Source organism: Xiphophorus maculatus, chromosome 13 (assembly GCF_002775205.1).
Source record: "Xiphophorus maculatus strain JP 163 A chromosome 13, X_maculatus-5.0-male, whole genome shotgun sequence".
NCBI lineage: Eukaryota > Metazoa > Chordata > Actinopteri > Cyprinodontiformes > Poeciliidae > Xiphophorus > Xiphophorus maculatus.
Window position 1 is genome coordinate 25,244,225 of NC_036455.1, and position 25,974 is coordinate 25,270,198.

A 25,974-nucleotide genomic window follows, 5' to 3' on the forward strand; every position below is an offset into this window, starting at 1 on the left:
GTTTACTCTTTTTTATAATAGCATTTTGCAATGGAGACTTTTTTTGTATTTTAAAACCTGAAAAGACCAACTCATTTATACACTAAAACCCTAAAACTGACATTGTAACCTACTCTTTTAGTTTAATTTGCTTCCACCTTGTGGCAACTTTGAGGCCTACAATGTAGGATCAAGAACATTAAACCATAATGTGTGTGAGAAGGAGAGAGGGAGAGAGAGCGTGTGTGTGTCCTTTGTGTGACAGCCCTTTTCAAAACAAGGTTCCTTTGTCTTTCATGCTTAGAGTGAGATTTGACTGGAACAGGAGCCCAAATAAAAGTAGAGCAAATTACAGCTTTCACGTTTTATATTCGAATAAAGCATATCCTACTTGAGCATTTCAAGATTTATAACCAAAATTTATTAACAGGAATAAAAAAATAAAGTAGACATGTTTTTTGTTGTTGTTTTTAAATGCGAACAAAATATATTAAGAAAAGGGCTATTGTGAAATATTTCGCTTACATTGCGCCTGTAAGTAGAAAGAGACAAAAGCCCATTGTGTTGGCATGAAATGGATGCATCATTTGGGTCTTGTGCGCAGATTTTAAAACATTCTAAATGAACTAAGAATCAATCACCGCCTGGGTTGCTATCCTTTTCCTGTTATCCATTTACCGTAAAACCAGAACTTTCTGCTCCTTTACAATTTTTAGTAGAATTACTAAGAAAGAAGTTAATTTTATGAAATTGTGCATTACTTTGTATGCATGGTAATAACTACACTGTGTTTTGCTCTGACGCCCCTTTGGAGATGTTGATTGCAAGTCTGCAAAAAATAGAACAAGGACCGTGCTCTCAATAACTTACGGCTTATTACGGTAACACTGGGAGTGACGCTGTACCTTAGCGACACAATGAAGTAGCGGTGTAAATAACCCCTGTATATGAAACAGCATTATTTAGTTTTTTGTAGAATTAGAAATTGGAGTCTTACATGGTTGTGGTGTTTCGGTTTCGACGGTTAAGCGGTGAATATCTTTGAAGTAACTCGCTAAATTATTTAGTGGTTGCTTAGTGAGACTGAAACCTCTCATCTAGCTAACCTCCTTCAGCCTTGCACTGTAGTATATCACAGCTATCAGCAAGTCTGCGCCATGGAGTTTCCTTTTGACATTAATCAGTTGTTCTCTGAGAGGATCTCCATTCTGGACCAGAATCTTGTTGCAAGTCGCCAATCTAAAGAAAAGTAGGTTAAAACATGACGATGTGTTTACGCAAATAACTGCTCCGTTTATCTGTGCTGCTCACTTGGCTTCAGAAAATCACTGTTGAATCACCTTCTTTTAAAGTCTGGACTGTAGTCAGCAGTTCTTGAAGGTCTCAGAAACTTGACCATTAAAATCTATCTGTCTATTTATTTATCCATCCATCTACCCATCCCTCCAGGTTTATTTAATATAGCACATCTCAGTAGCAAGGCAGTTCAAACTGCTTTACATAATAAAACTACAAAATTGCAAAGTTATAAAGAAACCACCATACAGGCAACAGTAGAAGAAACATTAAATTTTTAATGAGTGCCATCACCAAAATCATACACATCAAATATGTTGGTCAATGTTGTTTTTTTTATTTTATTATGGTTCAAAAGCAACTCTAAAAAGGTCGGATTTTGTGTTGATTTAAAGAAACTCAGTGTTTCAGCTGTTTTGCAGTTTTTGGAAGTTTATTCTAGATTTGTGGTGCATAGAAGCTGAATCCTGCTTCTCCATGTTTGTTTTGCTGTGTGGAACTTCACAGGCCAGATCTTCGGGTCAAAATTGCAACAGTTCTTGATGAACTTGGGGAAGCCTCAGCAAAGGTGAGTTCTTGTTTTTTTGTGTGAGGGTTGTTTGGGGGTTGATCGGGTAAAAGGATCTTCTGATGAACAAATATTTCTAATTTTTTACAAAATGATTTTCCACATCACATATTGACAACAGATTCACTGCAAATATGCTGCTAGGTAGTTTGGTATCACTGCATGCACCATGCTTAACATGGACCAAGGAAAGCAAAGTTTCTGAACATTTTTGAATGCAATCATGTTTATTCTTTGGTGCTACTACAGGCACAAGACCTCCCAGCTCCTATAACAAGTGCTTCCAAGCTGCAGTTCCAGAAGCATCAGTTGTACCTGATGAAGGACGGAGAGAGCAGCCGGTAAACCTCACTTCCTTGCTTTCACTCCCTTTCCACTATTGTTTCATGGACTAACATGTTCATAACATTTAAATTTAATGTGTTTTTTTCCTCACTCATTTTCTTTCTTCCAAATCTTGCAGTCTGAACAAAGTCTTAGAACATATTTCTATTTTTACTTATTAGAACTGGTAGAATTTATTTAAAGTAGTTACACTGACTCCCTGGGAATAATCTCAACAGGATTCAGGTGAAGCTTTTCCAAGAGCTTAATATTTTCCTGCTTTGTCCATCCCAACGGGATAAAGCAGAACATTCCTCAGAAGATTCATTATAATATCTTGGCTTTCCTAGCTGGAAAAATATACATTTCATAAATACTATTTACAGTTTAGATATTCTGAAGAACAATTATCAGGATCAGTGTTTATAATATTGCAAAGGAAAAAGCACTCCTTGGAAATGATTTTTGGCAGGATGCGATCAGGTGTCATGACTTCATGCTCTGCATATTGATGACATATTTGGTCAGCTAGAACAGTTGGCTACTTATGGTATATGTGTGTAATATGTTGTAAAATGATGTTAATTACATTAAAAGAGCTCTCTCATGTATTCTACACACAGAGGACGGGGTGTGGTTGTGGGATTTCTGAAGGTTGGCTACAAGAAGTTATTTCTGCTTGTGAGTCTGTAACTTTATTTTGATACAGTTATTCATTTTCTTATTCCAAATCACAGTTCTTTAACTCTTATTTGTTTTAGGATCGAAATGGTGTGCACATCGAAGTAGAGCCACTGTGTGTTTTGGATTTCTACATTGCAGAAAACTTACAGCGACATGGCTATGGGCTAGAACTATTCAATTTTATGTTACAGGTAAAGCTTTTAGATATTTCACCATAAAAATCGGGTAATAAAATATGAATAAGAGTTGTAATGATGCATGTGAGCCAGCAGGGGGATCAACAGGTCTTATTCTCTATCCTAATTAGCAACTAGTTGTTCCAGACTTATTTAAAATAGACATGGTTAGGTGATCAAATATTGGTCAAACAAAATCACTTTCAACAGGAATGAGAAAAAAACAGTCTCAAAGAGAGGGTTACACAGAAGGGGACACTGACAGAAATGCAAACAGTTCCACTTTATGAAGTGGAAGAAAAGTTTATCATCTTGTTTAGTAAAATCATTTTGTTGGTTGGATAGTGTGTATGTTCTTTTTCCAGCTGAAGAAGAACATACACACTAACTATGGCTGTCTGATGCATTTATACTGTAACTAAATACTTAAATATTTTTGTGTGCTGCAACTGACTCACACTGTGTTGAATTGCATGTATTCTCGTGAGTTGGACTTGGACTGTTTACTGTTTGCTATTTATAATTTATGTGGAAGACTTAAGTTCACACTATAGTGGTGGTCACCAAACGGACCGCAGTTTGGATCACTGATTGAATGTTTTTCAACTGTGCACCATTTACCACCGTAAAGGTAGTACATTTTGTTTTGCACATATTTTGCAGACTTTCTAAACTTTACGGATCTTATGGTAATACAGCTGAAGTCCGTGGAACTCATCCGTCTGCACCTGGAAGGTTACCTGTAGAAGTCATAAGAAAAATAATGTAGATTACCGGAGAGCATCATTTGTACTGTCAAGCACGGGGGGCAGAACCATAATGTGTGGTATTTTGCTGCATGAGGGACTGGGCTCTTTACAAAATAAATGCGGAAAATATTAAAGGAGCATCTCAATAAAAAGGCTAGAAAACTAAAGCTTGATCAATGGTTAGACCAAGGATACAACCAAGCTAAGTGGTATGGAAAGAGGCGTAAGGATAACAAGGTAAAATGTCTTGTGGTGGTCATCACAAAGCCTTGATCTCTGTGCAGTAGGAAATTGAAAAGACGTGAGCTAACAAGCAGGCCTACAAACCTGACTCAGTTCCACCAGTTCTGTCAGGAAGAACTGACAGAACTCCATAAAACTGTGCGGAGAAGCTTGTGGAAGTATGTCTATGTTTGACCTAAATCATGCATTTTTAACGCAGTTCTACCAAGAACTAAGTAAATGTATGTAAACTTCTGAAGAAAAATGATATCCCTCTGATTATTATTGTAGAACAGTTTTCTGCTACAGATTAACTTATTGTCCATTTTTTCTTTGCTGTAGCATCAGAACGTGGAGCCAGTGTTGTTGGCATATGACAGACCTTCCACCAAATTGCTGGCATTTCTGGCTAAGCATTACAATCTGAGGCAGAGCGTTCCTCAGGTGAGACATGTCATGTCTGTCCTGTGAATATCTCTTTTATGGTTTTACTTTTCTCTGACAACCACAGAAGATAAAACATAGGTTACTTTCACAAGATTTTTTTAAATCTTTATTCCACGTTAAGTCCTTCACTCTCTCCTCTTCCGTTTTTAAAGCTTCTGTTTTATTAGGCCGAGCAGCAAAAGCGTTGGGAAGGCCTATTATATACATAACAGCACAGATATAATCTGGCAGAACCCCATAAACTAGAAAGCTGATCAAGTAAATAAATCTATTTCTGAAACTTACAGTTAAGTTCAACTAATTTGTTAATCTGATTTAGTTCAGGAGGTGAACATGCTGAGGTGTTTTGCTGTGCGGCAGCTGCTGGAAGCCCCATTAAATGTGTCCTGTGATATAAATGTGCTGTTCTCAGAATGAACATTGTTATTGTTTGATGTAACTTTTTTATCACTGTGTGCAGGTCAATAACTTTGTTGCCTTTGAGGACTTCTTCTACAAAAGAGCAGGTAATTTTTAACCGTTTTATTTTTTTATGGCAGTTGTTACATTTTGCTCATGAGCAGAGCCATCTTCAAAATATGACAAACCCATTTGCTTTCAATTTCTCCTCTGTCTGAATATCTTTGTTTCAATGTACTCTATTATAATTATTATTATTATTATTATTATTTAAATGTACCTTTGTTCACCATGATTAAAATGAACTTTTTTTCCCTTTTTCCATTCTGCTGTAAGACGGTCTTTAGTTGGTGACAACTCAAAATGTATTTTCGCTTTAATTTCAGTTCCAAAAAAATAAAATAAATTTTAACCTAATTTCTAGGTACAATTTTTTTTCCTTACAGATTAGAGAACATGCAGCTTTCTAGGAGGAGCTTATTAATTTTCTCATGTTCCTCAGCCTCATCATGTTGTTCCCTTTCTTTCCTTATAATTAGCTACAATTTTTTTATTTGCACTTTGTACCAAGAACAAAAGAATAACTTGAGTAGAATAAGTATAATACACAGTTGCCCAGAATTTCTTTTTTCATGCAACATCTGCGTTGTACATCTCAGAAGCTTCTTCTACTGCTGGTGTTTGACTTAAGTATGAAGATGCCAATGGCACTTAATGAAATTGGGTAGATGGAACAACGTTTGCAATAGTAATAGTAATAATAATAATAAACATGTTACTTACAATGCACTTCATGTTAATGTCAAAGTGCTATAAAATAACAGTCTAGTTTTTAACTGGCCAGTTTATGCATTTTAATCTTTTTGCCTTATTGGTAAGAGTGAAACTTAATTTATGAACAAAAGAAGATGTTACCTTCCATCCAGAGCTGAGTGTACTTTATGTTTTTTACAGTGTCCCAGTTGAGAAGAGTAAAAAAGCCTGATGGAGAGATTAAGCCTTATTCTTTAATGGAAAGAGAAGGTAAACCATCATTTTAGTTATCTATGAGCTTTGGCTGAAAAGCTCAGTTTATCATTGAAGATCTCTTGAATACTGCAGGCCCACTCCATTCCATTTCCTCATTGCTATTGAATCATGCATGTGTAAAGCTATATATATATATATATATATATATATATATATATATATATATATATATATATATATATATATAACATAAAATATTTATGTTGCTTAATACTTTTTTTCACTGAAGGGGTCCCTCTATAAGAAAAAATGTCATTTATATATGAGAGCACTACTTTGTGCAGTTAAAACAAGTTTGCATTGTTCAGTGCTTTTTAATAAGATTGGAACATTGATGGTGTATTGTGACCTTATACCACCTGACAGAGCAAGTTATAAAATCAAATTGATAACTGCTACATTGGAAACAGCAGGTTAGGTTTTTTTAAAACTTGGTGATGATCCAGTAAACTGCAGTAAACTCCCCTCTTATTGCTCATGCTGATATTCGATGTGTTGCTGCATTTGCCCTGTGAAACCCTGTGAAAGCAGCAACAATGTTTGTTTTTTACACACAGCTTTTTCTATTTATTATTTTCATAGACAACAACTGCGGAAATCCTTCTTTTTCTTTTAACTTGAGTTTAGATTATTTTTTTGCCATGAAACTTGAATAGGTATTATTTCACTGTTTTTCCAAGTTCTCCATAATCAGATATATATATATATTTTTGCTTAAAATATAAATTTTGTTTTGTTTTTTTCTAGCGGTACGCCAAGAGCAGAGGACACTTCCTTGGCCATTTGCTGCTCCTCAGTCTCCTCACCGCTCAGTATCTTCCCAGTGCTCCCAGTCTCCCAGTGCGGGCTCCTCTCCCAGGAGGGTGCTTCCATGTGTCACACATCCAACGTTTGCTGGAGACAGCAGGGAGCAGAGCCCACATTCACCTCTGATGGACTGCTGCAGGACAAGACGTAGCAAGTAAGAGCTGCATGCACACAATTACTCTGTTCTACATTATCTGTTTATGTGCCATTACTTTATTGATATATTACTATGGCTCAAAATACGATGAAGTTGCTTTCACACCTTCACACATAGTTTCAGAAAGCAAATGAATAGATCAATAAGACAGTGATCATAAACGTGTTTTCATTAAAGGTTGATGATTGCAATAAAATTATGTTTTTATGTGGGCATAGCTTTCATAATCTCTGCATACACACTGTAAAGACAACATCTGGATGGATGTTGCAGTCACATTTGAACCAGAAAAAAGTTAGGAGTAAGAAGCAGCAAATGCAGCAATAATTTATTCTTTTTGTAAGGAGAAATATTGATAATCTTTCCATTCAGTTTAAAATCAATAGGCAAACTATAGACAGAGGCAGTCCTAGCCTGTTTGGTGTCCCTCCCCTTACCTTCTCCTCATTACACAAAATTGTTGACCAGGGGCACTACTGACATTCAGATCCTCCAGTTGTACGATTTTTTTTTTAATTTTGAAAAAAATAGCGAGGGAGAGGCAAGTAGTTCAGTTATCTACTGTTGCAAAATAAGAAAAAAAAACCACACCAACTCTGACAGATCACCTGTAGAGCAGGTGTTGAAATGAACTAATCACCCACCGTGGTGTTAGATTAGCTAATCGTAGTGGTAGCTAATCTACCAGCTGTTTATAATGCACCTGGAACATCAAGTCTTAAAACGTAATACTGCAACGGACTGAATGTTCTGTTCTTTGTGTGAAAATGTTTTGATTTTTTTTAGTTGTTGTGCCGTTGTTGTCAGTTGCCAGTGAATCATTTGCACTTTTTGTGTGTTGAGAATCTCACAGACTGAGCAGTCTTGATTAAATGTTACTGATTTAGTTAATAAACTAAACTTGAAAATTGTTTTGCAACTTAAAACAATAAAATTAACTCCTTTCAGCTGTTTGGATAATTGGGTCATAGAATGGTGGAGCCAGTGAACAGTACATTTAAATTATGAAATATTGTCAGATTCTCAGTAGTATTTAAATTTGGGTGAGTGTGGCATGAAAACATTTATTATCCCTAGGGTAGGCTTGACTGTAACATAATGACAAACGGGTTTTTTTGCTGCTCTAGAAAAGAGATTGAATTCTAGTTGAGTATGCAGAGGCTTTATAAGGTTGGGAACATTACTAGTGCATTTGTTTTTGGGTCACATATTATGGATAGGAGGCCACTGACTCAATGCTCTAACAAAGACTCATGCTCCGTCGCACATACAGCGAAGAGTCATTGCTGGAAAACATGCACCAATCGAACTGATCCAAACAGATACCTGTTTCATAATAAACAAGGCTTTATATTTTAAATACATAGATAAACAGAACTGGATTTGCCAGTTTTGTGTTTTTGATGTTTAGGATTTATAATGTGACATTATGGGCACCTGGATTAATCTTGACTAAAAAGCTTCTCGGTTTGGATTTGAAGATGGAAACAATTCATCCCATTAATCTGGTTTTCCACTAGTCCACTATGTAGATCTGCATAGAGACTGGTCACTGATCACTTTGTTTGTCATAATTGATAACTGATTAGTAATAGTGTATCTCTTTCTCTCTTTTGTCTTCTATTGTTTTTTTTGTTCACCCATTTTACATACTTTGTTCTTTTTAACACCATTTCCATGTCTGTCTGGTAATTCGTCGACAGTTCCCTCAGTAGATCTCAGCTGGGTTTTAATTAACCCTGGAACTGATGTTTGTTTCAAACAACCGCTCCACTGTCTTAGCTTGATATTGATGCTGTTTTTTTCCTGATTAGGAATAGAAAAGCTGCTGGTTTTAGAATAAGGATATGACTTTCACCTGAATAGAATGACAAATTCCCAAATTGATTTCAGTTCTAAGTTTAGCACAGTGAACCAACTCTGCTTGTCTTTTTTAACCCATTAAATTCTAAGATAGGATTTTGGTTTTAACTCAAATGCACATGAACTTGTATCAATGAAATAAAATCTTTTTTTTCAGATTGCTTCTTCTTTTTGTCCTTAAAAGTTGGTGTCTACTTGTTGAGGATTAATTCTCTGAGGTAACAAGTTTAGGAAGGAAAGCCTGATTCATCCCTTATTTGTTGTCCCAAAGAAATCTGTTCTTTCTGCAGCAACACAAAACTAAACCCTGAGGTTTTAAATCTAGGCTCCTCTTTCCCTCCACTATTACACCTTTACACCACAAACAGTAAGGGCACCGATGGCTTAGTACAATCCACATATGGAGCAAGCTGGACATGGTGCCAATCATACAGACATAGTTGTTGGTTAGGACCTTCCTTTCTGCAGCAAGACATACAAAATTAATAATTTTGTATGAGACACGGTATAAACCCTCTCCAGGTTTAATTATGTACATCACAACCAAACTTCAGTAACTACCTCAGGAACTCTGAAATGACAAAGATCTGATTCAATGTTGCATAGTTGTATACAAGACACATATCTTGTCTGAAGTCTGGAGAGACTTCTGTTTACCACCCCATAGAAATCATTTGCAGGACTACTGAAAAGTGTGATCATAGTTGGAACCCACTTTTAATGATCTTTTTAAAGGACCACTATCCCTGTCACTGCCATGCAACTTTGAAGGAGTGTGTCATCAGCGACTGTCCAAAGTTCTCAGGGTACATTCTCATAAGATCATAAAAGTAATCAGACTCATCTGCATATATATATATATATATATATATATATATATATATATATATATATATATATATATATATATATATATATATATATACAGCATATATATATATATATATATATATATATATATATATATATATATATATATAATTGCCTGAGCTTATGTTTGAACCTTTGTTTTTTTCAGTTTTATACATTTGAGTTATTTTTTTATTCTTATCATTCATTTATTTTTGCTTGGCTTCCCCCCGTCCCTTAGTTCACTTGCTTTTCCTGGCTTTTTGTCACCATTTCTGTTCTGTTTGTATCATTGGTTTCTGTGCACTTTTCTCCAGTAGCGAAAAGGGTTTAGTTGCCAGATCCAACCTGTACAGTCGACACATGGACATCAGACATGCTGGACTCCTGGACAGAAACTCAGGTAAGATTTGATTAGCCATTTGAAATGTTGAGTGCAAACAGTTTTACTTACAGGAGATTTTTAGTCATTAAATCCAGGTTTTCAGGTTTCTATAGTCATTGAGTTATTGTATCCAAACTATTCATGAGTGAATAGATTAGGATTTCTTTCCGCTTCATTCAGAAAAGACAGACGTCATTGTCTTTGGTCCAGAATCAGTGATAATCTTTTCTGGATGAGACCAAAAACCACACAGCCTGTAAAGACCTGTGTGTCCTCAGAAACTCACATCAGAATTTTTATGTTTGAGAAAGAGATTTAGTAGAATAGCATCCCTTTGCTGCACCATCTGGCAAATTTCCCTCACCTAAATTTCATTGGGAATGTTTTAGGACTTGATAAGTTTTGAAAAACCGATCTTCTGGAAACCCTTGCCTCAAGTGCTCCTCAGCAAATTTGTGAGGTGAACAAAAAGAACTGAATCTCTTTTCCTACTTTTTGTTTTGGGAATTTTGGGCTAACCTTTTGAATACTTGAACCCTGATTGAGTTTAAATGTTTCAGTAACTGATCATGTGTCTAAAAATGTAAAGCAAAAGCTATACTTCCAACAATTCAATAGCATGGAATGTAAATACTTGTAACATTTTTTGTGGCCTTTAGATTTTGAGGCTGGAAGGTGTGAAGTGTTTTTGTTAAAGTTAATTTATTTTCGTCCAAGCAACTTTGCACATCAGAGTCACTCTTAGTGACTCCCTGTGTGGAAAAAGAAAACTACATGTACAATGTGTAATGGACCTACTGGTGGTTTCCTATGGAGAACCAATTCTGACATAATTAAAAATAGAAGCATACAGTAAATACATATATATGTTGTTTTTCCTTTTTATCACACACATGTTTTTGTCAAGAAATATATGTCTTCTTTTGTGTTGTCCTTATACAATGCAAAAACGTTTGTTCGTTTTACATTGCCTCGTCTTATTTTACTTTTCTTATGTATTTCTGGCTCATTATGCAAATGAGGAGGGCGGGGTCTTAAAGCTTCAACTTCTGTGGCCGCTTCATCCAAACTATGAAAAATGTAACGGTGAATCTTTGAGTCCATGAAACTAAAACACACGTTCTATCTGAGCGTCCACACAAAAAATAATTAAGTCAGGAGTTATAGCATTATTTTCTAATAAAGTTGCTAAGCTTCAGCTGATAAACTGCTGGCCACCTCTTGATGCCAAGCATAGTTTAATGCTGACCAACCAACAGGCACCGCCCTGCTCATTTGCATAATGAGGCAGAAATGCATAAGGAAAAGTTAAAAAAAAGAGATGAGGCAATGTAAAAACAACAAACGCTTGTATAAACTTATATAAGTTGTCAGAATTGGTCCTCCAGAGTTTTCAGCCTCCTGATGTGTAAATACCCACTGCCTCCAGGTTGGACACCAATGGGAGATCAGACATGTGCACTGGGCTGGAAAAACGAACACAGGTTGGCAAGTATTCACACACCACTGAGTGGACATTTACAGTACTTTACAGCTCTGACTGTTGGCTAGATAAAGACAGTAAATTAGACTGAGTGACTAAAACTGTGTGCAAAGAAAATGTATCTGGCAAAAAATATGTCAACAGAAAAAGACTGCCGTTTTTGTGTGGAATAAGTTTGGACACTTATAGCTAAAGTCAGGTATAAGGACGGACAGTGTTAAACTGTGGTTTAGACCCTCCCTATTATTTGCAGTCAATGATAAATTCAGGTCTTGTGCTGGCGGCTAAGCTTGGGCTGCTATCACCTTGCTGGTGACTTTGGCTGCAGCAAACAGATCTGCATCTGTGGCGCTCCAGTCATAGCAAAACGTAAACAAGCTAAGGCTACAGCTCAAGCTCCTGAAGGAATGTTTGTGTCTTGCTCTTGGCATGTCTCTGCCTGCCTTCCAGGCCAGACACTGACACACCCTTCAGCTGGCTGAGAGCTTAAAGGAGCATTCCTCACATCTCCTATCATTTCAATAAGGTTATTAAATACAGAATTTGTAAAAGTGATTTTACTGACATTTAGGCTGAGGCAGTTATCTAATTGAAATTGTCAGATGCAAATATTCAAACACCTTGCTTGTTTTCCCTCTGCCCTCATGACTCCAGTATTGTCTCTCTGTTGAGGAGAGCCCAGCCTGGCCTGGCAGCGCCGCCTGGACCCCAGAGTGATGATGTTTACAGCCTGACTACCACAGATGGCACAAAGAAGCACCTGGATTCAGCCGCTGAGTCCCATGCAACGTCAGACAAGACTAAAGTGTTGGACAATAAACAGAGCTCATCTGAAGGCAACCACAAACCTCTAGAGAAAGATCATATCAGAAAACAGCCAGACTGGTCATGGGCAGTGGGAGGAAACTACTCCACTGCACAGTGGGTCAAGCAGAATCAGGTTTACAGAAGCACCCGCCCTTGGTGATCAGGAACATCTAACATGGATGACCAAGATAAACACAGTAGCCACACATGGATAAGCCGGACTGCTGTATTAAATTAAGCAGAATGTTCCAAACCAATGTTTCTGAGTCGGTTGTTGAGTGTGGAGTGCAGTTTTGAATCTGTGACAACTGAACAGTCACACTTCCATGATACTGTACTGTAACAGTTTTACTTTAAATCCAGTTTCAGTGAAGCCAAAATACTTGAGTCAGATGTTTGTTGTTATTGGAACTCCACAGTTCCCAATAGCCTGTGACATTGAGGGGGAAAATCCACTAAATCCACTGGTGCCACGTTAGGGCTCCATGGTAGCACACTTAGTAGCCCTGTTGCTTAGCAGCAAGAAGGTCCTGAGTTCAAATCCCTGCTCTTCTTTCTGCTTGGAGTTTGCATGTTCTCCTCTTACGTGTGTGGGTTCTCTCTGGGTACCCCAGCTTCCTCCCACAGTTCACAAACAGAACCAATATGCTGGAATAAAAAACTCTTTATTGAATTCATGTGTACCAGCAGCAAGCTAAAGGTAAATAGAAGTGTGCCAATTCACACTTCTATTTTTTATGATTTTTTTTATTACTATTAATTTATGAATTACACTAACTGCTGCTTCTAAATTCTCCATAACTGTGAATTTATGTGTATGATTATATGCCTGTGATGTGCTCAGAGTAGCACCAGTCTGTCAGACTGCCCAGGGCAGCTGTGGCTACTATGTAGCTAACCAGCATCAGTGTGTGAATGTGTGTAATAATTAGTGAATGACTGACTCCAGTGTGAAGTCCTTTGGAATTATCAGACTTTACCATTTACCTCGCCTCATGCCCAGTAACCCCTGACCTCTGGATGATACCTCATCGGCTAGTGTTAAAGTAAACAGCTTTCTCCAATGCTTTGGAGTCAGTGAGTCAGATATATTTGGTAAATCTTTATTAGGCGTATTAGTGTGGATTTGATTCCCAATTCTTTACGTTATTAATACAAAACCACAATATTTGTATTGTTAGGTTTATTTATTCAGTTGGTGGATTATTTGTAAATAACTGACAAAAAGTTGTCATGTTGATACAAGTGGTAACATGGACCCTCTTACTATCTTAACAAAATCTGCTGAATGATAAAAACAAACCCTTTAACTGCACTGTTCAAGTAAAGAGTGAGGAAGAGTCTGATGATGATAATGAAACAAGCCAAACCTGTATCTATCGGCAACGCGTCATCATGACAACCATCCTTTGTTCTGGGTGAACTCACCCTGTAACTTGACTTTCTAAGTATGAAGAACTGCTACTTATCTCCTGTCGACATCTGGCTGTTTATAATTGCAGCCCTTTGCTGATGCGTTTCTTTATGTTGACTCATTCTGCAGGGGTTGTTCAACTTCTGACCTGTCCAAACAAATTCTTTTTTTTTTTTAATAAAAGCCACTGGGCGTGCTGTGGTGGCGTAGGGGTTAGCGCGACCCATATTTGGAGGCCTTGAGTCCTCGACGCGGCCGTCGCGGGTTCGACTCCCGGACCCGACGACATTTGCCGCATGTCTTCCCCCCTCTCCTTCCCCGTTTCCTGTCAGCAAACTATCATATAAGGGACACTAGAGCCCACAAAAGACCTGCTGGAGGGGTAAAAAAAAAACACTACCATGCACATTACCATACGTCGTTCAACTGTATTATCTGCCTGATATGAACATAAAAGTCAATATAACACTGAGCAGCCTGACACTGTTTTCCTCCAGGGTTTAAAGGTTTAAAGGTTATACCTTTATAAGCATTACTCTGTGATACAGAGGAAACAGAAACTACATGAAAACAATGTAAACGTAAAACTAAATGTTAACTGAGATCAGAGACTGATATGAGAATTAAAAGTGTGTGCCACACCAACAGGACTGAATTACTTTGTTTTCAGAAATTAATGAGCTTCTTCAGCAATTTCTTGCTTAATATTTCCTCTTTCTTATCTGTGGTCCTCATTTTACTTGTCCACCTTGTGGAGTTACGTGTTTTTCTTTAAGACTGAACTAATTTGAAGTCTGAGTGGAAACATTCAGGTTTCTCAAGTTTCCTATTTCAGCAGCGCTGACGGAACTTTAACCTTTTCAACAGCTCATTCCTGCTTGGCTTGTTTTTTTTCTTTCCAGTAAGCAGAGAACAAAACCCAGGAAGTGCTCAATGATCCATACAGCTTCTCAGAGAAGACTTAATGTTTAGAAACAACTGCAGAACATTCAGTTCATGTTCAACTGATGGCAGGAAAATTGCTTGGTGGATATTTCCTCCCTGAAAAATGAGCAATTTAGTTCTTCAGTCAAGAAACTGCAGTAAGATTAAGTGTATATACATATACTCATACATACTTTATAGTAACTTATTTATACATTTTGACTACAATGTCTGTTTTTACAATCTAACCACTTTTGCACCGATAACAGTAACACTGCTTGTTCATTTTGTTTCAGCACTTCCAGCCCCATAACACTCACACAGCTTTGATTCAACTCTAAATACGACCTACAAATTTATACCGACAGCCAGTGACAGCTGTGGTATGTCTTTTTGACCTGTGCCTATCTTTTTCTAGGATACCAATATGTGCATGTTATTTATGAGACCTAAATGGTATAAAATTAAAAATGAAAAGCTAAAAGACTAAAAATGTTAACTTTTAGTTTTGTTTTCTTTGCTAATGCATTAATTGGAAGGTAATTCATAAAGCAACTGCATAATCTCTGCATGTTGCTTCGTGGCTTAGATCACAAAGGTCTCAGTCATAAACCAAACCTCTCACCCCCACCTAAAAACATTTAGTTTTATTGTATGAGCATTCAGTTTTAATAGACATCCATCTCTGATGGTGACAACAGTGATTAGTCAACATGGACAGTTACAGTTACAGTATATTACAGTTATCTGAGGACTGGATAAAGGTGAGGCTCCGCTTTAGCTGTGTTGTTGAATGGATCCCAGCTACTTGCTACTATTTTCTTAGAGTTGGGCAAACCAGGTTTTGCTCATATTTCTTATTGATCCATCTCATGCTCAGACAAAAAAGGGATTTTTTTAAGTGTCCTATACTCAGGAGTAGTGGAGATCACCGAGCCTCTCAGAACGTCAGGTTTATGAGGCTTCTATTCAGCATCCTTTAGCAGAGATTGGTAGATGTTTGACTCCAGAAAACGTGGATAACAATCTGTGTCCAGCAAAGAGTAGATGCGTTTCTGTGCTGGGAGTAGAGAGTTGCGAGAAGGAGCCTGCAGCAGCTGGAGAGTCAAATCTCGAGTTTTACTATCCAGGTTTACCTGCAAGAGAACAAACACAGTAAATTCATGATCCTTGGTTTAAATGGCAGCTTCACCTGCTAACAAATTCCTTCATGGGTTTAGAAGAACAACTGAGTCCATAAGAATAAAAAGAAAGCATGTTATTAAATTCCACTCTTTGATCATAAAGAAGCTTTACAGCTGTAGCTTCCTGTGAAAGCAGTGTGGAGGCAGTGTGAAGGCAGTGTGAAGGCAGTGTGAGGGCAGTGTGAAAGCAGTGTGGATGTAATCTGAAAGCAGTGTGAAGGCAGTGTGGAGGCATTGTGAAAGCAGTGTGGATGCAGTCTGAAAGCAGTGTGAAGGCGGTGTGAAAGCAGTGTGGAGGCAGTGTAGTACCTCTCGGGGGGAGCCATTTTGAATGTAGGAGGCACAGATGTTTTTAGCTCTTCTCTGCAGAGTGAAGTTGTTGGATGAGTGTTTGTACTGTTCACAGGCCAGGTAGAACTGAAGATTCTCCTCGCTGAATTCAGAACGCAGGAATGCTCCAAACACTGAAACACCAGCTAGCAGCGGGAGAAGAAACATAAGTGGGCCTCAGCTCATGTAACCTCCAGTAGAAAAATGTACTAGAGACAATCGAAGTCAACTGGATAAAACCCAGACTGTCTGTGAAGAGAGATTTTAATTGAGCGGAATAATGCAAGAAGATGATGGGCAGACTACAACTATACTGACTTAGTGTTAGTCTTATAAAATGTAAAAAGACAACCAAAAAAGACAGAAATGTTTGTGATTGTAATGCAACAAAATGTGAAAAAGATCAAAGGGAATAGGGCGTATACTGGCCAAAGTAGCTGAAGGTTTTAGTGTAATAACTTATTTACATACTTGTGATGGAACAAAATGATTTGTTTTTATAAATCAAGGTTGATTCAACCTAAAGTTTAACTGCAACTCAAAGCATTAACTCAGTCAAATCTCTGATTCGCTGACCTGCTTTCCTCCAAGCACAACAGATATTGCTTTAATGGATTTATTTCACACATATGGGTAATACTAAAACATGAACAATCAAGTTATAGAATATTCCTTTACATACAAAAGAAAAGCATAGATAACAGCAAAGTAAAATCAGGATGTTTTCCTCTTTAATCACAATGATCAGAAGGTTTTCCACAGAGGTGAGACAGAATTTCCAGGTCAATAAAATGCTAAAAATTCTGTTTTAAGCAATAAATTTAACCAAACCTGTGTTTAGATTTAAATGAAGATGTTAATGTTTAAAAAAATACAAAACAAGCCCAGGTTGGTAAATGTTTGCAATCAAAATGAAGATGTGATATGGGTAAATAAATTAACACATTTGATGAAAATGAAGATGTGACAGACGTGGTGACAGTTTTACAGAGCCTCCTGGGGGACAAGAGGGAAAGTTTTTCTTTCGAGTTACCTAGCAAACCTTTTGTGTTATTGCTGGTCTATTTTGTCGCAAATGTCAATTTAAAATTTCAAAGATATACACATTTAAAAAGCCTCATTGAGAACGTGTTTATTCTTAACCCTTTGGTGCAAAAAACTGATTGAAAATCGAATTTATTCACTGCATGTTTGTCTGTTTTTGTAAGGTTGAGATGGAACTGCACATGAAAACAACCATTTAAACCATTCAGACTACCAACACAAAAAAGACACAATCAAAACTGTCAGATGACTAAGGTAAGGCAAAAGGAAAAAGAAATCATCCATGTCCAATGAGGCGTTCCCTAAAGTGCAAAAATCACCTTTAAACTCGCCTGTGCATTATTTTTGTTATGGTAAACAACCTGTTTGTGTTGTTTACCATAACAACAGAAAGACTTTTACTGAACTCTGAAAAAAATGATCAGAGTTCAGTATATGCCTAATTAATCCCCAACTAGTTAGACACCTTTTAGCAAAAATTGTCAGAGATTTTTTTTAAAATACAATATTAGAGAACATTAAGCAATCACACTTTCAGTCATATGCTAAGCGTATGAGAGACCATGGCTGGGCTGTTGACTCGTCTCTGAAGTTGACCCTAGCCAAGCTACAAAGCAAGTTTTCAGTCACTTGTTCCTGACCCCTGCCTCTTATGGTGATGAACACAAAGTGGTCAGCGCAGTAATCAGAAGTTTTCCTTTATCTCTTCCCTCACTAAGCTCATTCTACATAAGGAAAGTGGTTGTGTGATACAGGCTCTTTGTTTTCTACAGGACAGTCTGGGTTGGTTGTTCTAAACCAGGGGTCTCAAACTCCAGTCCTCAAGGCCCTCAGTCCTGCAACTTTTAGATGTGCCTCTGCTGCACCACACCTGAATAGAATAATTAGGTCATTAGCAAGGCTCTGGAGAACTTATCTACACAAGGAGAAGGTAATTAAGCCATTTCATTCCAGTGTTTTGTACCTGTGGCACATCTAAAAGCTGCAGGACAGCGGCCCTCGAGGACTGGAGTTTGAGACCCCTGTCTGTGGCAGTTTGAACTGCTTCTCTTTTGACTGGCAGGTATCCTCACCACTGTGTGCCATCAATGTGTGACATATTGGTGTGTCCACCATCTGTGTAGTTCATAGAACACATACAATTGTAAATTTTTCTCACAGTTCTGACCCATGCCTTCGAGCAACTCTGCAGTGCTGCCATCTTACTCTGGTACAAACTGACCCAGGTAAACATCCAATGGCAGCTTTATCTATCAAGAGCAAAGCAGCCAGATGATCAGTGGTCTGCTGTGCATCCTCTGCACCAGCAGAAAAGGACGTAGCAGCTTAAAACCAGAGAATGTTAGCAAAGAGGTGGACACAGATTGAAGTTGACAGGTCAGAGCTAGGAGCAACTTTGGAAAGGGATGCATTAATTTATCTGAGTGCTGGATCACCTGCTGCTGATTAGCCCTAATTAAGACAATGAAAATACTGTAATGGCTTGTATTTTTCTGATATTTATTAGAAAGAATTCAATGGTATCAGCTATTGAGTTTTCTAGATTATTCTGTACCAATTTGGAAATCCTAGGATCACTAAAACATCAGTTTTAGTGATCCTAGAAGCATGCGTATTCACCCTTGAAGCTTCAGGCTGCACATCAATTTCTATGGTCGGTTCGTCTGAAATCTAAACTCTTGTGCTAAACAGAGCATCTGAGTCCTAGACTAGAACCACACAGCTCCTCTGACTCCTGTGTAAAACAGCCGGCTGTGACCACCTTTGTCTGGTTTGGCTTTTTCCTGCAGCGTGTGTTCTTGTTTGTCATGCAGGTCTTAACTTAAGGAAAGCTTGAGCAGATAACAGCAACACCTTTGTTATCATTCAAAAGATTTCACAGGTTTTCAGAATTAAACTACTTTTGCAAGTCTGCTTAGATCCTCGTCGCCTGCTAGAGCCAGTAATGTGTTTGGAACTTACTTTGACTGGACAGCAGGGTGTCCAAAGACTCGGTCCAACTTTTCAGCATATCGTGACTGATCCCCCCCTTGCTCTGATGGCCCACTTGACTCCACTGGCGCATGAAATGCATACGAGACCTCCTCTCTGTCGCACTGTGATCCGGGGTAAGCAAGGGATTCAGACAGACAAGCATAGATCAAGCAAAAGACAAGTAGCAATACAAGAAATTGCTTCACAATAAAAGTGTCATTCAGTTTACAGATAATGTTCATTATCAGCAGGCCAGAAGAAAAGTGAAGCAAGATTCTCACCTGTTTTTCTCTTCTGCATTATACAAGTTTGAGTTTGATGAATGTGGACTCTGAAACAAAACCCATACAATTATTTAAAAATATTTTGTCACTTCCAAAAGAAACTTTTACAAAGTTTCACAGTGAATTTGTTTGTGTAGATTTTACATGTAGAATATAATATAGAATATAGAAATAGCCTTTGCTGTTCTACAAAGGGGAAATGCAACTGGAACAGCAACAACTGATAGAAATGTTCACACAAAAATGTTCTTAAAGTATCTAAAATATAAAAAAAACATGATTAACAAAAACATCAATAATAGCAATAATAATAATAATACACTGTACAAGACAACGAAAACAAAACAACAATGCAGTTATTAGAAATAAAAACATCGGACTCGCAACTGAGTCAGATCACTTTTCCAATAATGTACCTAAAGTGTGTTGAACATTGACAAAGACAAACTATTTACAACACAGTTTTTCACAAAAACAGATGTGCAATAACAGCAGAGTAAGAACAGGGTAGATGATTGTGTAAATGGCAGCATGTATGCAGACACATTTCACACATTTCCTCACTTCAGCGCTTTAAACTGGTCCACTGATCAAGATTAATTCAGTTCATGATTCAGGCAGTCAACAAGCGCAGATTTGTCCATCTGCGCTTGTTGGACAGCTGACATACTGATTGATCCAAAAGTGAATATTTTTAAATTGTGTAGCAAATATGGGTATTTGAACACTCAATGTATCATTTTAATGTAATACTTTTAAGGGAACGTGAAAGTCTAAATGGTCACTGATAACATAAATCTTTGCCCAAAGATGGCCCGTCACGATAACAAATTTTGCTAGATGATAAATTGTCCCAGACGTTATTGCCGTAAACAATAATATTGTTGAGACCATTTTCAAGCAATATAATGCTATTGCTTTTATATTTTATATTTTAATGCCATTATGGTAATGGCATAATAATGCAAAAAGACTTTCTCAAAGATTAATAAACTTTAAATTCTAATGAACATCTAACACTGGAACTGGAAGACATTTAAATATCCAAATAAACCAAACAATAGAAATAATAAATGAATTATGAACTCAAGACCAAAGCTGAGACCAAAATACCAGACTAAAGACTTTTGTCATCCAGTTTTTGGTAGAAAGAAAAAAAAGGAGAAAAATAATAAATCGAGCAAATGGAAATAATTAAGCTCATTTTAATTTATCATGTGATTCATTGATTTATTTATTGTGATGGGCCTGTACAATGGCCCTTCACAATAAATAAATTAACTTTTCAAAAGCAATAAGCCACTTGATGAGTTTCCATCATGAGACCCCCAGTCTCTGCAGCCAACCAGCCCACAGAGAGCACAGCTAGGCCACAGTCGGGTCATTAACTGGCCAATGTTAATTGGCCAGTTAATGACCAATTAACTGGCCAATTAATTGGTCAGCAAATCTAGAATTTAATGTCTACAAAAGAAAATAATCAAAGTGTTACTACATCCCAGTTAAAGTCCAGACCTTAACCAGATTGAAATATTACAGTATTTCAATCTGGTTAACACATGTTGAAGAGTGAGCCAAAATTCCTTCACAACATAATGAGATTAATAGATCAGATAGGAAACCTCTAAAAATAATTCATAACTAATGAACAACAGAGTCTGCTTAGTTCTCATAGAGTAATTATAGTTTTTGCTCTGCTGAACAGAAAGCTCATAAAACGGAAGCCATGTTTTTATTTCAGTGAGTCCAACACACTGACCTAACCTGTACGGCTTTGCTGTTGCAGTGTTGTCCAACAGTTTTCATATGTTTCCAGTTAAAAGGCTTATAGAAAAATTATTAATTTTGTAGTTTTAGTAAGAAAATTTAATCTGAATTTTTCACGTTCCTTTCTGCATTTACATCTTAATCCTGAAAGTCACTTATTTATCCATCTCTCATGAAGTTTGTGGTTTTCTTTGGTGAAACTTTCTGTTTCTTTTAGAGGGAACATCTGTGATTAGTTTTTCCTCTCCACTGTTCTGTGTGCTTGATTAAAACTACAATTTTGGGGCGTGCTGTGGTGGCGTAGGGGATAGCGCGACCCACGTTTGGGGCCTTGAATCCTCGGCGCGGCCGTTGCGCGTTCGATTCCCGGACCCTGCGATATTTGCCGCATGTCTTCCCCCCCTCTCCTGTCAGCCTACTTTCATATAAGGGACACTAGAGGCCACAAAAAGACCCCCTGGAGGCGAGAAAAACCCCCCCAAAACTACAATTTTGATTACTACCCATGTGGTAAATAGCCTGTACATGTATAGCACTTTAACTAGTCCGAATGGTTAATGGACTGAACTTAGATAGTGCTTTTCCAGTTAGTCTGACCACTCAAGGCGCTTTACACTCGAGCTACCCATTCATATTCACAAACACACACACATTTACACACCAATATGATCGCTAAGCAATTTGGAGTTACTTGCCTCGACATGTGACAGGAGGAACATATAACCGTCTGATTAGAAGATGACCACGGTACCCACTGAGCTACAGTGGCCCCTGTGAAGTCACAGCACATTCATCAGTCACACACTGATACATCATTATTCATATCAGCATAAAGCCCTTTTATGGCCATAGTTAGAGGCTAGTTTTTAAAACTGAGTTCCAGTAAAACATAAACATAAAACTACAAGGCAGTGCCACTAGTTTGTATCAGAATGAAATGGTAGCTGTTACTAGGCCTGGCATAATAAATAATCAATCAATTAATCGCATAATAAATTAAAATAATCAATCATTTCTACTTTCATGATTTATTGTTACTCTTTCCTCTCTCTCTCTTAACCAGATGATAAAAGTCTTCATTCTGGTGCTTTGGTCTGAATTAGGCTCTTTTTCTTGAAGAACAACTTTGTTTATAGAGACTTCATAATTCATTTTATTTGTTGTTTTGTTTATTTATTTTTAATATTTAAATGTCTTCCAGGTCCAGTGTTAAATGTTCATTAGAATTTTAATTATTGATTTTTGAGAATGTGTTCTTGCATTACAATGGCATTACCATTACATTACTTCAACAATATTATCCTTTATCACAATGACTTCTGGGATAGTTTATTGTCCATCAAAATGTGTTATCACGACAGGCCTGGCTCTTACACAGTGATAGGAGATGTTACTGAGTGGAAATGTAGTAAACATCCTACCTTATCAAAGAGACTCTTGAGGTGTAGCTTAGCAGCTGAGAGTCTGGCCCTGTGATGGCGTTTTTCCTGGGACTTTGAAGAGAATTGGTTGGAGGAAACTGACAGAGACGTTTCATGTTGGCCTTCTCTTTCCCCACCAGCCATGACGTCCTCTACCACCACAGCCAGCTGACTGTCACTGTAAGCCCTGCAGCTTTCGTTGATCGCACACACGTTGAGGTGGTCCATCTCTTGCTTCCCCAACTCACTCAGGTTCTTGACGCTGACGCTCTGCTCTCTGGTCAGCTCCTTCCTCCTAAACTCGCTGGGTGTCTGTGTCGGCTCCTGAATGCTTGGAATCAAGCCAGCTGACCCTGCGTCCAGTTCATCATTTTTCAAATGAGGTGTGCATGTGACCGACATTCTCTTGCTTCCATTTTCTGACTTTTTCTGCGACAGTTTATTCCATTGTAAGGCATCAGGATCCAGAAGGGATCCTTCAGAGCTGTATCTACGCATGTTTCTCTTTATGACAGGAAACCTAAAACCATCAGACAGGAGTGCTGCAAAAAGGCAAAAGACATTAATGAAAACCATGAAACATAAGGTGAGACACCTTCTGATATTGCTGGAAGAAATGATCATTGAAACTTGTCAAAACATATATATAGTTCATTTAAATTTGTTCTTAAGTGCTCCCCTTTTCTCATGGTCATGAACATACAGCATAATATATGTTCATTATATCATAACATAGAGTCATAGTAAAAACAAATTACTGATCTTAAAAGGGTGAAAAAGCTAAAGAGCAAAGATCATTTTCATAAATCCTTTAGAACTACAAGTACATAAAAAATAAAATATTGTGAAAGAAATCAATATTTTTAGCACCACATTTAAAAAAGTGAAATTCATAATCACACAGATTCGCTTCACAGACAATAAAATGTTTCATGCTTTTAATTTAGACAAATTCTGATTATTCCTTACAGATAATAAAGCTCCAAAATTCTGTATCTTAGACAAATACAATATTGTGAAAAACATACAGCACATTTATAGAAAGTTGAGTGGAAGGAAAATATACGGTAGGAAGATGCTCAACAGCAATGGGGCTTACCACAACCTTCAGAGGATTGTCCAGCAAAAATACTGAGGCTGTATTCAGAGCATAGAGCCACAACACACAGACAAGTTCTAAACATGGACCGCCACGTTGAAGCGGTAAGTCATGCAAAAGGAGCCCCAACTAAGCAACCAGTCTAAATCTAAATAATGTTTTCAGAAGCCTGATATTTCTTTTTAGAATATTCTTTTTTATTGATCTTATGTAATATAAAAATTTTTATAAAAGACTTTTGGGTTTTCTTTATCAATAAGCTAAATTACGAGAAACAGAAGCTTGAAATATTTCACTCTGTGCGGTTTGGAATCATCACACACAATGAAATATTTCAAGCTTCTCATATGTTATATAGAAATTTAACATGCAAGTTTCACTTTCTGACATCATGACAAAAAATATTGAATTGTTTTACATAATGTAATTTAAATGTATCTGTAGAACCAACCACCATTTAACTTCAAAGTAGCAAAGTTGGGATGAATTTCTTGTTATTTAGCTGGTAAAACATCAAGTGAAACCATGGAAAAGTTAAACAGCTGAACATCTTAGAACTTAATGCATATGGCCTGAACTGTGAGAAAAAGATCAATTTTTATCATTTCCTCTCATGTGTTTCCAGTGAGTGAGCGCAGCAGCAGCAGCAGCAGCAGCAGCAGCATACAGCTGGCCTCTGGGTCAACATGCCAGCTACCATAGAAGCTCAGAGGTTCTGGTCCAGAGGCTCACAGAGTACTGTTAGCACTCCTAAAACCACACTGTTTCTCTGTGGCACTTCTTGAAATACTGCTGAAAGAAATTATCATATTATACTATACTCCTTTTTTAAGAAGGTAACTAAGTTAGCTGCAGTTCCTGGTCTGGGAGGCAAACACTGTTTACTTTATAGATGAGACTTGAAATTTGGAAAGTCTTCCACGATACAGTTTAACACTGAAAATAAACTTCATCACTTAACCCAGGAGTCTGTCTGTCATCTCTCCTGACTTAAACCTCAAACCCAGTCTTAGTGTCAAAGGCTTTTTCAGTCATCTTCACTGGAGTTGTAACCAATTAAACTTCTTTCTTCAGTTAATTTATACAGGTGCCTGATGCAGGCGCTCATCTGCATAGTTAATTCACATGTGAGCATTTCTTTTCCTAAATTATTCTTATTTGCTAGCCTATTTTGTCTCCTAATTAATCAAGAGAGGAATACTGGATATATATTTTTTGAAATAATGAAAAATTACTGCCGTGCCGCATGAAATCTCGTACAAACGCAGTCTCTTGCTTTGCCGGATGGAAAATGATGCGGAGTCAGGGAATCAGAACACGGCAGCAGCAAACAAATTATGAGGAGGCTTGAATAGTGTTTATCATCATTAGCTCATAGGGTTATTATTATTTTTACTTTACAAAAACATGTGTGAACCTTCGACCAACGTATTTATGATGAAGGAAAACACCTTTTAACCCTCAACATGTTAGGTCGCAGCTGATATTTAGAATCTCGTTCACTTTAACCAAAGTTTGCTGCCGTTGACAGAACTTCTGTAAGGCTCCTGATTAAAGGTGCAGTGAGAGCTCTAGTCAGCTCCGCAGTCTTTGACCTTTTCCTGGAACACCTGAACGTGGTAAAAAAAAAAAAAAGCCACTTTCTGAAACAAAGCTTAAATTTAGTTAGCAGTCAACACAGCTCTGGAAAAACCAGCATTTGGACTTGAACCGTATCTTTCTCTTTTGGGTCAACGCATCACAATCACTCACGAACCTCAGAATTGATTTACCTTCTTGTGTAGCAGATTAGTAAACTTTCTTTACTGCGAGTAGTTTTGACGTAAGGCTGCGAACAGGGACGCGGTTTGAAAATCTCCAAGGAATGAAGTCCTGCTGCTGCCTCCTCTTCCTTCAGAAACCGTTTCCTCTCCTCACTGACGGCAGGACAGCAGGTTCTCCAAATGTTCCTTGTGACACTAAATGCTCCTCCTTCAGTCGTCAAGCCTGCTGCCACCACACCTTCACCTCTGTCTCAACTTGTCCGCTCTCTCTCTCTCCCATTCACACACGACTAAAAATGTACTGTTAGATAAAGTGTATACAAGTATTAGTAACTAGCCATGCTGACAGAAACACACTCAGGCACAATTTAGACTTCTGCTGATGTCATCTGGGTAGAGAGGAAAGTGGTTTAAAATGTCTGAGACGACACAGCGGCGCTAAGTAGCTCACACTGTCTTCAACACGTGGGGGCGCTGTTACACCAGTGAAGTGCTAAAACACCTTTAGATTCAGAGGATCCTCAGATTTCATTTGGAGATAATGAA

General features: G+C 37.6%; 2 protein-coding genes across 7 annotated transcripts; one reads left to right on the forward strand and one right to left on the reverse strand.

The window, feature by feature from the left end:
- The first annotated feature begins 882 nt into the window (after nt 1–882).
- atat1 (alpha tubulin acetyltransferase 1) lies at nt 883–13,865 on the forward strand. 6 transcript variants are annotated; one of them, XM_023344358.1, is made up of 13 exons: nt 883–1,228; nt 1,783–1,843; nt 2,093–2,184; nt 2,791–2,848; nt 2,929–3,042; nt 4,341–4,442; nt 4,906–4,951; nt 5,799–5,867; nt 6,621–6,622; nt 6,698–6,834; nt 9,867–9,952; nt 11,364–11,418; nt 12,072–13,865. In XM_023344358.1, exons 1-13 carry the CDS (start codon nt 1,137–1,139, stop codon nt 12,382–12,384), a joined length of 1,227 nt encoding a protein of 408 aa, XP_023200126.1. In that variant the 5' UTR covers nt 883–1,136; the 3' UTR covers nt 12,385–13,865. The 6 variants fall into 6 exon arrangements, with proteins under 6 accessions (XP_023200126.1, XP_023200124.1, XP_014326281.1 ...); XM_023344356.1 differs by having other exon boundaries at nt 6,621–6,834; XM_014470795.2 differs by having other exon boundaries at nt 6,621–6,834; nt 12,093–13,865.
- Nucleotides 13,866–15,194: 1,329 nt separating this feature from the next.
- On the reverse strand, nt 15,195–25,841 carry LOC102231517 (regulator of G-protein signaling 1-like). The gene is made up of 6 exons (XM_005804496.2): nt 25,438–25,841; nt 22,567–23,108; nt 19,376–19,425; nt 19,083–19,216; nt 16,056–16,222; nt 15,195–15,698 (listed from the first exon to the last, which is right to left on the reverse strand). Exons 2-6 carry the CDS (start codon nt 23,062–23,064, stop codon nt 15,528–15,530), a joined length of 1,020 nt encoding a protein of 339 aa, XP_005804553.2. The 5' UTR covers nt 23,065–23,108; nt 25,438–25,841; the 3' UTR covers nt 15,195–15,527.
- Nucleotides 25,842–25,974: the final 133 nt, after the last annotated feature.